The sequence below is a fragment of the Myotis nattereri genome, assembly GCF_964212035.1.
Source record: "Myotis nattereri genome assembly, chromosome: 15".
Classification (NCBI taxonomy): domain Eukaryota; kingdom Metazoa; phylum Chordata; class Mammalia; order Chiroptera; family Vespertilionidae; genus Myotis; species Myotis nattereri.
In genome coordinates, this window is record NC_138090.1 from 50,780,749 (window position 1) to 50,793,396 (window position 12,648).

The 12,648-nt window shown below is 53.0% G+C and overlaps 1 protein-coding gene across 1 annotated transcript; it reads right to left on the reverse strand.

Moving 5' to 3' along the window:
* Positions 1-1,808: 1,808 nt before the first annotated feature.
* On the reverse strand, positions 1,809-11,493 carry CEACAM18 (CEA cell adhesion molecule 18; the record flags this gene model as incomplete). The annotated part of the gene is made up of 6 exons (XM_081107362.1): positions 1,809-1,896; positions 4,803-4,938; positions 6,770-7,042; positions 8,022-8,303; positions 9,897-10,247; positions 11,442-11,493. 6 exons carry the CDS (start codon positions 11,491-11,493, stop codon positions 1,809-1,811), a joined length of 1,182 nt encoding a protein of 393 aa, XP_080963488.1.
* Between the last annotated feature and the right edge of the window lie 1,155 nt (positions 11,494-12,648).

Consider the following 12,648-nt stretch of genomic DNA (forward strand, 5'->3'; position numbering starts at 1 on the left):
CCTGAAACTAAAAAACAAAACAAAACAAAAAAACCCCTCTGGGTGATGAGTTAAAAGTATGGTGGAAAGAACACTGGCTTTGGAACCAAAGAGTTGTGAGTTCAAATCCACACTCCGCCCCTTTCCTGAGTAAAGTGACAGACGAGTCCCTGCCTCCCTGTGCCTCCGTTTCCTGCCCCGTGGGACCAGCGGAGAAGCCCCACCTGAAAATTTGTGGTGAGAATTCTGGGAGTGAAATCCTACCAGAGCACCTGGCTCAATGTGTGGGCTGCACACGTGCTGGGTCCCTGGGCTTTGCACGGAAAGGTCCTACCGGGAATTTCTCCTGAACCCTGGAGGGGACCAGCACCAGTCCTTGCACCCTGAGGTTCCTCGTCCTGGAACATCTCGCCCAGCCTTTATCTGCTTCAGTCTTTGAAAGTGGAGCTCAAGGGATGCATTTGGAGCAAGTGGACCGAGGTTTGGAAATGGCGAATCTTACATGTGATATAATTGGATTCTATAACTGGGATCATACAGCCTGTCCTGCGTGTCTGTTTTTCTTAAACTTGGCCTTGCATTTGTTGAGGATCCCACTGTGGGAGTGTAAAATGGTTTGTGTACCCATATTTTTCTACGGACGAACGTTTGGTTGGTTTCCAGTTTGGGGCGATGGTGCATAAAGCTGCTGTGAGCATGTTTGTACCTGACTGTTTCAAGGTTTTTCGTTTCTCTCAAGTGTTGCTGGGGCAGGGCCAAGAGGAGAGTCACATGTTGGGAGCAGGAGGGTCTCTGGGACCTCCCCATAGGGACCGTCACCCAACAGGCAGCTAGATAGATGGGTGGCCTGGAGCTCAGGAGGAAGGTGGCGACAGGCAATGGATAGTGGGAAACATTGGGGTCCAATGATACTGAGAATGAACACCTACTGATGTGGGTTGGATTGTGTCCTCAGCGCTAAGACCTGAAGATGGGATTTTATTTGGAGACTAGAGGCTCGGTGCATGAAATTCATGCGGGGGGGGGGGTGTCCATCAACCTGGCCTGCACCCTCTCCAATCCAGGACCCCTTGGGGGATGTCTGTCTGTTGGTTTAGGCCTGTTCCCATGGGCCTAAATCAGCAGTCAGACATCCCTCTCGCAATCTGGGACCACAGGCTCCTAACTGCTCACCTGCCTGCCTGCCTGATCGCCCCTAACCACTCTCCCCTGCTGGCCTGATCGCCCCTAACCGCTCTCCCCTGCTTGCCTGATCGCCCCTAACCGCTCTTCCCTGTTGGCCTGATTGCCCCTAACTGCTCTCCCCTGCTGGCCTGATTGCCCCTAACTGCCTCTGCCTCGGCCCCTGCCACTATGGCTTTGTCCAGAAGGATGTCTGGAAGACGTCCAGTCTAATGAGCATATTACCCTTTTATTAGTATAGATAGGGTCTTTGTAGATGCAATCAAGTTATTATGAGGTCCGACTGGATTAGATGAGAGCCTAAATCCAGCAAACAATGTGCCCCCCTCTCCAACACACACACAAAGAAGGGAATTTGGACACAGAGACACAGGTAGGGGAAAGCCCACGTGACGATGGAGTCCGAGATTGGAGTGGTGATGCTGCAGAGCCAGGAAGGCTGAGGAGGCCAGAAGAGGCGAGGAGGGACTCTTCCTGGGAGCCCTCCAGGGGACCGTGGCCCCTGCTGAAGCCTTGATGTGGGTCTTCCAGCCTCCAGGACTGTGAGAGAACTCGTTTCCACGGTTTCAAGCCACCCAGCAGCCCTAGGAAACCAGTGCATTTGCTCAGGGCCTCCATGCATCAGGCCTCCATCTATCCTGTCTCACTCAGTCCTCACCGGGATGCCTGAGAGGGTCAGTGCTGTCCCCAGGCACAGAGGAGGCGCCGGTGAGCTGCTCGAGGCCACAAGGCGGTCTTCAACAGAAGACCGACAAAAAGAGGGAGGGCAGGAGGGAAGGACAGGAGGGAAAGAGGGAGAGAGGAAGGGAAGAGGAAAGAGAAAGAAAGAAAGAAAGAAAGAAAGAAAGAAAGAAAGAAAGAAAGAAAGAAAGGAAGGAAGGAAGGAAGGAAGGAAGGAAGGAAGAAAGAAAGAAAGAAAGAAAGAAAGAAAGAAAGAAAGAAAGAAAGAAAGAAAGAAAGAAAGACTCCCTGGGTCAAAGGGGTTGCCTTGGGTCTAGGCACTGTTTTAAGTCTGTGAACATTCCAACAGCAGCTGCTAGGCTGGCCATCCACACTTCTATACATTCAGCCAGGGAGGAGTCTCTCTGTCTGTCTGTCTGTCTGTCTCTTTCTCTCTCTCTCTCTTATTCTTCCTTCCCTTCCCTTCCCTTCCCTTCCCTTCCCTTCCCTTCCCTTCCCTTCCCTTCCCTTCCCTTCCCTTCTCCTTCCTTCCTTCCTTCCTTCCTTCCTTCCTTCCTTCCTTCTTTGATTTTTTTTTTAGAGAGAGAGGAAGGGAGAGGGAGAGGGGAGAGAGAAGCATTGATGTGAGAGAGAAACATCAATTGGCTGCCTCCTGCACACCCTGGGGTCAAGCCCACAACCCAGGCATGTGTCCTGGCCTGGAATTAAACTTACAACTTTTCAGATCACAGGATGCTGCCCAATCAATGGAGCCACACCGGCCAGGGCTCCTCTTTCTTTCTTTCTTTCTTTCTTTCTTTCTTTCTTTCTTTCTTTCTTTCTTTCTTTCTTTCTCTCTCTCTCTCTTTCTTTCTTTCTTTCTTTCTTTCTTTCTTTCTTTCTTTCTTTCTTTCTTTCCTTCTTCGGTTGTAAGTGCCATAGGGATGAACAAATTTGTTTAGATACTTGTGGGCACATCCACAAAGACAGCTCAGAAAGCAAGTTCCAGAAATGGCATCACGGGATCTGAACTCACTTCATGCTGTCTTAACTTTATTGGTTATTTTCTGATTATAAATGCAATGTACACACTTTGCGAGAAAAAAAAAGACAACAAAACACCTTAGAATATACAGTGGCGTGTAAAGAAGGCCACGAAGAGATAGCACTGGTCTTGGTTAACATTTTCCACAATTTTCGTACAGGTGTGTATATATGTGTGTGTACATGTAAAACTGGGAAACACACACATACATACCGTACCTACTATATCTGTCTTAATAAATGAATCTATACTTTTAAATGACGGCGGTCCTATCAGATACTGCTTTGCATTACACATTGCTAACTTGTCAGGGTGTGAGCGTTGTCGGCGCTTAGTAGGCACCTTTCCCCAGCGCGGTTCCTAACAGGCCACAGATTAGCTCAACATGCGCTGTGCCCCATCGAAGCATTCATAGGCTGTGCCCATGAATGACGACAGTGGTGATTATAGAGATGCTGATGCTGATGCTGGTGCCACCGATGGTCCCCACCGTCAATACTGAGTTGGGGCATCTTTGCAGCGTCTCTGATGGTCCATGGCTTCGGGTTCAAAAAAGTGGGGACCTTAGAAGCACATTTGCGGGCGGGGAAGAGGCATTGGAATTAGAACACAGAGCTCGCCGCAGGGCCCCGCCCCAGCCTGCAGCCCATCGGCCAGCTCTGATGGACAGAGGCAGCAGCCAATGGCCATGCTGTCCGTGATGTCCCATCCCAGGTCCCAGGTGGGGCCTCCAGACCTTCTCCAGGAGCCTGCGTCTCCCCGGCCGCAGTGTGACTATGGCTGCTCCCTCTCTTCATGGGTCCCCGGTGATTACCAGCCCCCATAGCCGAGCCCTCCCCTGGGACGACACTCTCCCCTTCATTACTCCCCTGCCCCCCTCACCTCCTTGCTCATCTGGTCTTGTCCTCCAGGTCTGAGGTGGACACTTATATAGCCCGGCTTGTCCTGTGGGGAGAAACCAGGGAAGAAGTCACATCTCAGGTCCATAGGAAACGGAGAGAAAGCAAGAGAGTCCTGGGTGGATGAGGAGGCAGCTTTGTCTCCCAGGCCCTCCCCGGCGAGAGCCCCCAGGAGCAGGAGGTGATGAATCTGGGGGCTAAACCTCTACACCAAGCGTGTCAAACTCAAAGGCTAAATAACATGGGTGTCTGTGGGCCACAAAAAAAAACCCAAAAGCTTCATTTTTCATAGAAGCGCAGGTGTATGTCTATAGAGACATGCTGGACACAAAGGGCTGAAATACACGAGTCGTGTTCACATAAAAAAACAGAACATTTTAATAAAAATTAATATTTTTTCTTGAACATTAACTTACCAGACACCGAATAAACTGCACAGATTCATAAGCGTCACGCAAATAAACCTAGTTTTCTTGTTCGAAAGCAAAATATTTCCTGTTGCGCACAGCAAACAAGTCAGCCCAAGACTAGTGGCGTGGCCATCGGCTGCTAGAATATTCGCTGCTGGGTATTAGTGGAGAGAAATGACTGATGATGACGACGATGATGGTGATGATGATTTATTTCACACCTATTATATGCCGGGCACTACAGAAGATGATTTATAGAAATTATCTAGCCCTAGCTGGTTTGGCTCAGTGGATAGAGCGATGGCCTGCGGACTGAAGGGTCCCAGCTTCGATTCTGGCCAAGAGCACATGCCTGGGTAGCGGGCATGCTGGAGGCAGTCAACTGATGATTCTCTCTCATCATTGATGTTTCTCTCTCTCTCCCCCTCTCCCTTCCTCTCTGAAATCAATAAAAATATATATTAAAAGAAAAAAAAGACCTGTGTGTCTGCCCTGTAGGGTCCCTGACAACCCAGTTCCTGGCTTGTCCCTTTCCCCTTCGCTCTGCCACCCCCACTCCAGGGGGTGCTGGCTTCTGAGTCCCAGACCCCAACCAGTGCCCCACCCTTGACCCCGAGCGACAGGTACCTGGTGGAGAAACGAGTGATGAGAAAGTAGATCAGGACTCCGCAGAGGTAGACTCCGCCCAGGACTGTCATCCCGATGAAGAACACCACCAAGGGCCCCGAGAGGTAGAAACCCGTCCTGATTTCCGGGATGGTCCCTGGAAGGAGAGGATATGTGGGGGTCGGGACCGCCATTCAGTCATCCCTTCACTCACTCACACGCCTGTTCTCCAAAGATGTGTTAGGACCTGCTGTGTGCAAAGCCCTGTTCCGGGTGGTAGGGATTCAACAGTGATCAGAACAAATGTTCTGCCCTTACGGGGCTGACATTGTAGCTGGGAAATGAAGCAAAGAGATGCCTCACGTCACTGCAGGAGCAATGCGTGCTCTGGAGAAGAACAGACCACGGAAGGTGACAGAGGGTGAGAGGGCGAGGACGTGCTGGGGACACAGGGTCACGCGCTCGTTGCACAGATGGTGCAAATATTCACTGAGCAGCAACCATATACCTGCACCCTCTCACAACCCGGGACCCCTCGGGGGATGTCGGAGAGCCGGTTTTGGCCCCATCCCTGCAGGCCAGGAGGCTGAGGGATCCCACCGGTGCACAAATTTGTGCACCGGGCCTCTAGTCTGATTAATAAATGCTCCTAAAGGATTCAACCTTGCCTCTGTGTGTTGGCTTAGTGGCGACAGGCAGCCACGGACCCGTGTTGTGTCTGCTATAAAAGCCACGCTTCAGACACCATTACCGTGGCGAACATCTCCTTTCTCTGCACCACTTCCCCTCATCTTCCCACTTCCCTCATTGTGGAGGCAGTCTGGGGAGCAGGGGTTGTGGGGGGGGGAGGGGGATGGTGGAGGGCAAGGGCTGTGTGGCCAGACTGCCAGGGTTTGAATCCTGCTCCTTGGCTGACTAGAACTGGAACCTTGAGTAAAGCACCCCAGCTCCCCAGCTCCCCGAGCCTCGATTTTCTCGCCTGTACAATGGAGGCGATGTGCGCAACAGGCACCTGCTCCGGAGGGAGTCTGTGAGGCTCACCCAGGTCGGAAGGGTGGCTGGCACAGAGTGTGTGCTCAGCCAATGTCCACGGACCTTTATCTTCCTGGAATTCACATCAAAGCGGGTCTGCCCCAGCCAGTTTTGCTCAGTGGATAGAGCATCAGCCTACGGACTGAAGGGTCCCCGGTTCAATTCCGGTCAAGGGCACATGCCTGGGTTGCGGGCTTGATCCCCAGTAGGGGGAGTGTAGGAGGCAGCCGATCAATGATTCTCTCTCAACATTGATGTTTCTATCTCTCTCTCTCCCTCTTCCTTCCCCTCTGAAATTAATACAAATGCATCCTATATAATAAAAGCCTAATATGCTAAGTGTCCAGTCGTCCATTCAACCAAAGTGTAATATGCTAATGATATGCTAAGGCCACTCAACCTTTCACTATGACGTGCACTGACCACCAGGGGGCAGACACTTCGACTGATAGGTTAGCTTGCTGCTGGGGTCCGGCTGATCAGGACTGAGTGAGATGGGTCGGACATACCTTGGAGCCCTCCCATGGTCTCTCCCCAGCTGGCCAACCTCCTGCGTTCCTCCCTGGCCCCAATTGTGCACTGATGGGGTCCCCCAGCCTGGCCTGTGCCTGCTTGCAATCCGGGACCCCTCAAGGGATGTCGGAGAGCCGGTTTTGGCCTAATCCTGCAGGCCAGGCCGAGGTACCCCACTGGTGCACGAAATCATGCACCGGGCCTCTAGTTAAAAAATAAAACAAAGAAAAAGAAAAACTCGGATCTGAGGACTCTGGGGGCTTCCTAGAGGAGGCAGCTTTGGGCTCTGACCTCAGAGGATGGGAGGACGTCACCCAACTGTTGGGAGCAGGGCCTGGCCAGGTGGCGATGGCACCGTTGAGGATGGGCACTCGCTAGGCAAAGGCCTGGGGGTGGGAAGACGTGGAGTGTGTGAGCCCCGGAGGGGTAGCCGCTGCACTTACGGGGCCTCTGGATCCGGATGTCCCTGTAGAATCTCAACTGGGCCACTGGGTTCTCCACGATGCACCTGTACCTGCCCATCTGCTCCCAGGTCAGACGTGGGAAGCTGAGGCTCGGCCCCGAGTGAACGAAGGAGCCGTTGTGGATCCAGCGGTACGTGGGCCCCGGGGAGGAGGTGGAGGTGCAGTCCAGCTCCACCTCGGAGCCGACCTCAACGGCCAGAACGCTGCTGAACTTGGAGGGCTTGGTCCTCAGCAGCACGCTGTCGGGTCCATCTGCGGAGACGGGGGCTAAGTGTCTGACCTCCTGGGGCCCTGTCTCCTTCCCTCAGTCCACACAAAATCCTCCCCCAGCTGGAGGAACCCCACTCTGCACCCTGAGCAGGCCCCTAGACCTGCCCCCAGGCAAGGCAGCTGGGCCAACAACAGCAACAACAATAATAATGTCTTCCGTGATGAAGCATGTACACTATGGGCCAGTCCTGTGGTAGCCCTTTACGTCCTCATAAAATAGGTGTAGCCTGGCTGGCGTGGCTCAGTGGTTGAGTGTCGACCTATGAACCAGGAGGTCACCATCCGGTTCTGGTCAAAGGCATATCATATGCCTGGGCTGCAGGCTCAGTCCCCAGTAGGGAGGGTGCAGGAGGCAGCCAATCAATGATTCTCTCTCATCATTGATGTTTCTCTCTCTCCCTCTCATTTCCTCTCTGAAATCAATAAAAATATATTTTAAAACAACTAAACAAACAAATACATAAGTAAATAAAATAGGTTTAGAGTAGAAACAGACACATCATGCCCGCTGCATGCCAGGCACCACTCTAAATACTTTACACAGTCACTTCATGCCCAAGGCAACCCACGGGATGGATCCATTTTATGGATGAGGAAGATGAGGCTCAGAGGAGAGGACTGGGGATTTAACAGTCTTCTATTGGCCTACAAAAAGGTTAAGCAAGTCCCCCTATAGCCCCCCGGAGGGGGGGGGTGTGGTGTTTCCCTGAGCAGCTGTAGCCCCTGGCACCTGGGGCCTGGGGTCTGGTTCAAACCTCCAACTAGTAAACAATGAATGAAGGTCGGAAATTGTCTTCTCCGTGAAGATCCAGGGCTGGGGTTTGAACCCAGATCCAGCTGGACTGCAGGCTGGCTCAGGATGCTATTACCTTTCTCCGGTTCTGCCCGTCTTACCCCGACGCCCCTGGAAGGCCCGGAGCCCAGCCCTGGCGTCACACTCATGACCCCCCAGAACACTTACAGAACACCTTCGGAGAGATGATGTCACTTTTCTGAGGCAACCCTAAGACGTTCTCTATGCCACACCGAATTGTGAAGTCATAGCGGCTGAGCTGGTGGAGGGTGAGGGTCTTGCAGTCTGGCGAAATCGTCATCTGCTCATTGCTGGACACATTTAAGGCATTCACATACCACTGGATTCTGGTGGCGTCGGTGACATTGGTGTGGCAGAAGACGGCCATGGGGTCCCTGTACTCCACCACGGAAGTGGTGTTGGCCGAGATGCCGGGATCGCCTTCCCACTCTGTGTGAAGAGGGGAAGATTAGAGATGGGGTCTGCCTCCCCAAGCCCTGCTTTGTCTCCAAGGGGGAGGGGGTGTGGGGTATGTTGGGGAGAAAGCAAGAGTTGTAAAATCAGGGCGGGGGAGTGTCTGGGGTCTTGGCAGGAGAGCACCCCTGGAACTAAGAGGGACAGAAAAGTAGGGAGTGGGCACAAGGCGGCCGAGATGGGGGTGCCTGCCTGGGCCCATCATCCTCTGCACTGAGCCTTTGCTGTGGCATACCCTGCAATCGTGGCCAGTTCTTGGCATAAGCATGTGGCCGAAGGGTTGTTTCTGAACCCCCAAATCGGGACATCCCCACCTGGAGAGCCATGAGTGGAATTCACAGGGAGAGGTGGTATTTGGACTCTCCGTCATAGTTGCTCTGAGTCCCATTTCTTGTACCAGTGCTCCCTCCAACTTTACGACAGACCACAGGTGTGTATGCTACTCCCATTCTACAGATGAGAAGGCTGAGGATCACAGAGGGAAGACAAAGTCCCAAGGCCATGCAATATATACAGCTGGGACCTGTGACTAACATATAGAATATAGTGAAGGTGATGGCTGTCACGCCCATCATTACCTTGTGTCCTATAAGGCTGCCTAGTAGCCGAGAGAGAGAGAGAGAGAGAGAGAGAGAGAGAGAGAGAGAGTGTTTGGCTGACCTTGAGGGAGCAAACAACCAAGACGTGAAACGCCTGTGTACTGAGCCACACTCGAGAACACAGCCATGGGGCCAGCATTTATGAGCCGACATTTATGAGGCTAGGACTTAGCGAAGCCACGCCTGAAATCGTTTTCCTATATATTTTTTTATTGATTTCAGAGAGGAAGGGAGAGAGACAGAGATAGAAACATCCATGATGAGAGAGAATTATTGATCGGCTTCCTCCTGCACATTCCCTACTGGAGGGGGCCGGGAGAGGGGGGTTGAGCCCACAACCTGGGCATGTGCCCTTGGCCGGAATAGAGCCTGAGACTCTTTAGTCTGCAGGCCAACGGTCTATCCACTGAGCCAAACCAGCTAGGGCCACACCTGAAATCTTGATACAGAAACTGTGCAATAAAAAAAAAAAAAAATGGAGTTGTTGCCCTAGCTAGTGTGGCACAGTGGCTAGAGTGTTGGCCTACGGACTGAAGGATCCCGGGTTCGATTCCGGTCAAGGGCACATGCCCAGGTTGTGGGCTCGATCCTCAATGTGGGCCATGTAGGAGGCAGCCGATCAGTGATTCGCTCTCATCATTGATGTTTCTATCTCTCCCTCTCCCTTCCTCTCGATAAAAAAATATATTTTTAAAAAATGGGGTGCTTCTTTTTTTTAGCTGCTAAGCCGGTGGCTATTTGTTGTGCTGCTCTACTCACAGATACCTAACTGACAATGAAACTCTAGGCCCGTGAAGGTAGTGAGGGGCCCATCTTGGTGGGGAGAAGCTAAGCTACCATCTGCCAAGGCACGCGGGGTCGTCCGGAGGTGGGTGGGAGACTTGGGCGGTAAGATCTCCAAGGCACCCCACTCCCAAAGCCACCAGGTCCAACTCTCGGGTTCAGCGAGTGGGGTGACCTGTCAACTCACCGTGAATCTCCAGCCAGCCGGTTGCTCTTTGGGTCTCGCTGCCGAGGTCCACCCGCACGGTGTAGTTCCCCGTGTCGTTTAACTGAGAGTCCTTGATCACCAGGTGGCCTTTCACGGTCACGTTCTCCCGGCTGCTGTACATGGGCCCACGCTGCCAGGCATGGGAGGGAGGTTGGTAGCTGACAATCATCGAGTCTGCACTGTCGTTTGCACCCCGGTGCCAGCTGTATTCCTGCACACCCTCGGGGACATTCTGAAGTTCCAGGAGGGCCTCAAATCCCTCAATCCATGGGGATGAGATGATGGAGACTTGGCCAGAGGCCTGGCAGATCCCACATGCCAGCAGACCTGCTGAGGAAGAGAGGGGGGAGGGGTGCGGAGAATAATTTATATCATCCAGGGAATGACCCACAGACACCCTGTCCTCTCCTCTCCATCCACTCAGCCTCCACCCTGGTCCATTCTTTCCTCTTTGTCTTCCAGCCTGGACTCTTCCTTGGGGCACTTCCAAGTGTCCTCCAATCCATCCTCACACGGCAGTTCTGCAGATCCTTATAAAGGCCCAGCTGTGGCCCTGCTCTCTCCCTCTGCTCAGATACTTACTATGGCTTCCAGTGCTCTCTCGTGATGAAGTTCAAACTCAGAGTGGCTTTTGGGACACCCTGAGAGAGAGCTGGTCTTTCGGACTCATTGAGACTCCTTTCCCATCCCATCTATCCCACCCCCTCACCCCATGCCCTCCCTCATCCATCCATCCATCCATCCATCCATCCATTCATTCATTCATCTGAAGCCATAGCATCCCTCCACACCGTGTGTCCTAGTCATACACACAGCCCTCTTGACCCACCGCCCTCTCTCCTGACCGGGCTTTCACATGAGCTGTTCCCCATTTCTGGCCCACTGGTCCCCACTTCCTCTTTGCTGACTGACTTCTACTCATCCCTCCACTCTCAGCATTGATGTCGCCTCCTCCCCAGCCTGGGTCTGATGGCCCCTGGGTGCTGCCCCAGCCTCCTGAGCCCCCCTTCTCCTGTCCCCACCACTCTGGGTTAAGGGGATAGGGTGGCCGATGGGCACCTGGCCCTGGAAGTGAGCCCCAGGAGGGCGGTCTCTGCCACCACTGCAGCCCCAGTCGCCCTGAGCACGGGGTAGAAGCCAGAGGGAGTCCTTAGCAGTCCTGGATAAAAGTCCCCCAAGACTTTGATTTAGTGTCTAAATCCAGTGGAGTGGATGTGGACAGAGCTGGGGATCTGTTATCATCTACTGCTTGTGAGCCCGAAGCCTTGGTTCTATGGAGGAGGCAGAGATACTTGAGGCCTCAGCTCCAGGCCTCCAGGTGAGGGGTTGGGAAGGGGCCCAGTTGGAGAGGTGGAGGAGGGGGTCAGGAAGATGGGGCACCCAGGGGAAAGTTCTGTGTGTGTGGGTGCGGGGGGTGGGGGGGGGAGGCTGTATGTCCAGGTTTGTGAGCTCATGAAAGTCCTGGCCAGGGCCCCGTCCCCTTCACCTCCCCCATCCAGCCCTGTTAGTTCTGCTTTCTCTTACCCACAAGGACCAGCTCCCTCCAGGGGCTGCGTCTAGGTCTGGAAAGGTGCATGAGCACCCGTGGGTCCTCCCGGTGGAGGGATCTCTCCAGAGCCTGGGATCCGCCTCTGCTGCACCAGCACCCACCTGTGTCTCAGGTCTAGAGCTGCTGTGTGTCCATCGCCCTCCCACCTCCAGGGTTGGACTCTGCACCACGGATGGGAGGGGCTGGGCAGGAGGGCCTCCGGGGAGCCAGTCATTTATCTTTATGACTTTGTGTTGCCTTTATTGACTTAGTTATTTATTTATTATGTATTCACACTATTCTGTCCTGGTTACAAAAACAAAACAATAACCACCAACTCACTTTTATGAAAACTTGAAGATACCAAACAACAGAACAAGGACAAGACGCTGGAATTTTTTTATTGTTTTTTTTTTGGCGTGTCTTGTTGCAATCAGCTGGAAAAAAAACACACAAAAAAAATAAACAAGACAGTCTTAAGGCAGTCATTGATTTCTCTATCATGTAAGGACTCTAGTGGGGAGCAGCCCCCGGGGAGTTCGGGAGCTTTGTGATAACAAGGAAGCCAGGCTCCTTCAGTGTGGTTGCTCTGCACCCCTGTGGCTCCCACCGCCTGATCCAACACGGTTGCTCGAGCTCCACCAGCACTTTCACGTGCCAGACAGGAGGGAGGAGGAAGGGGTGGGTATGACTCCCCTGAAGGGTCCCTTCCTGAGAAGGGCTCACAACAGTTCCGTGTATATCTCATTGGCCACAATGTTGTCATGCGGCCACACTTACCTGCAGGGGAAGCTGGAGAGTGCAGCCTTTTTTGTGGGGTTCCCCTGTGTGTCTAGCTTCCTTATTATTAAGGAAAAGGTGGGGCCGGGGGGGGGGGACTGGGAGGAGATGAGCCACCTCTGCCATGCAGAGCAGCTAAGTGGCTCTATTTGGCAACACCCAACATGGAGCATCTCTGTCTATCAGACAGAGCTTGGTGCCAAGTCATGGCAGAAAAATGTCCCCCGTCCCCCCCTGGTATCCAGACTGTACTGGCCTCTGATGGCGGGCCCACTTACCCAGGACCAAGATGGCAAAGCTGGTTTTATTCACAGCCCATGGCATGAATCTGAGTGGGATTTTCTTGTTTGTTTGTCTTAATTGATTTTTTTACAGAGAGGAAGGGAGAGGAATAGAGAGTTAGAAACATCCATGAGAGAGAAA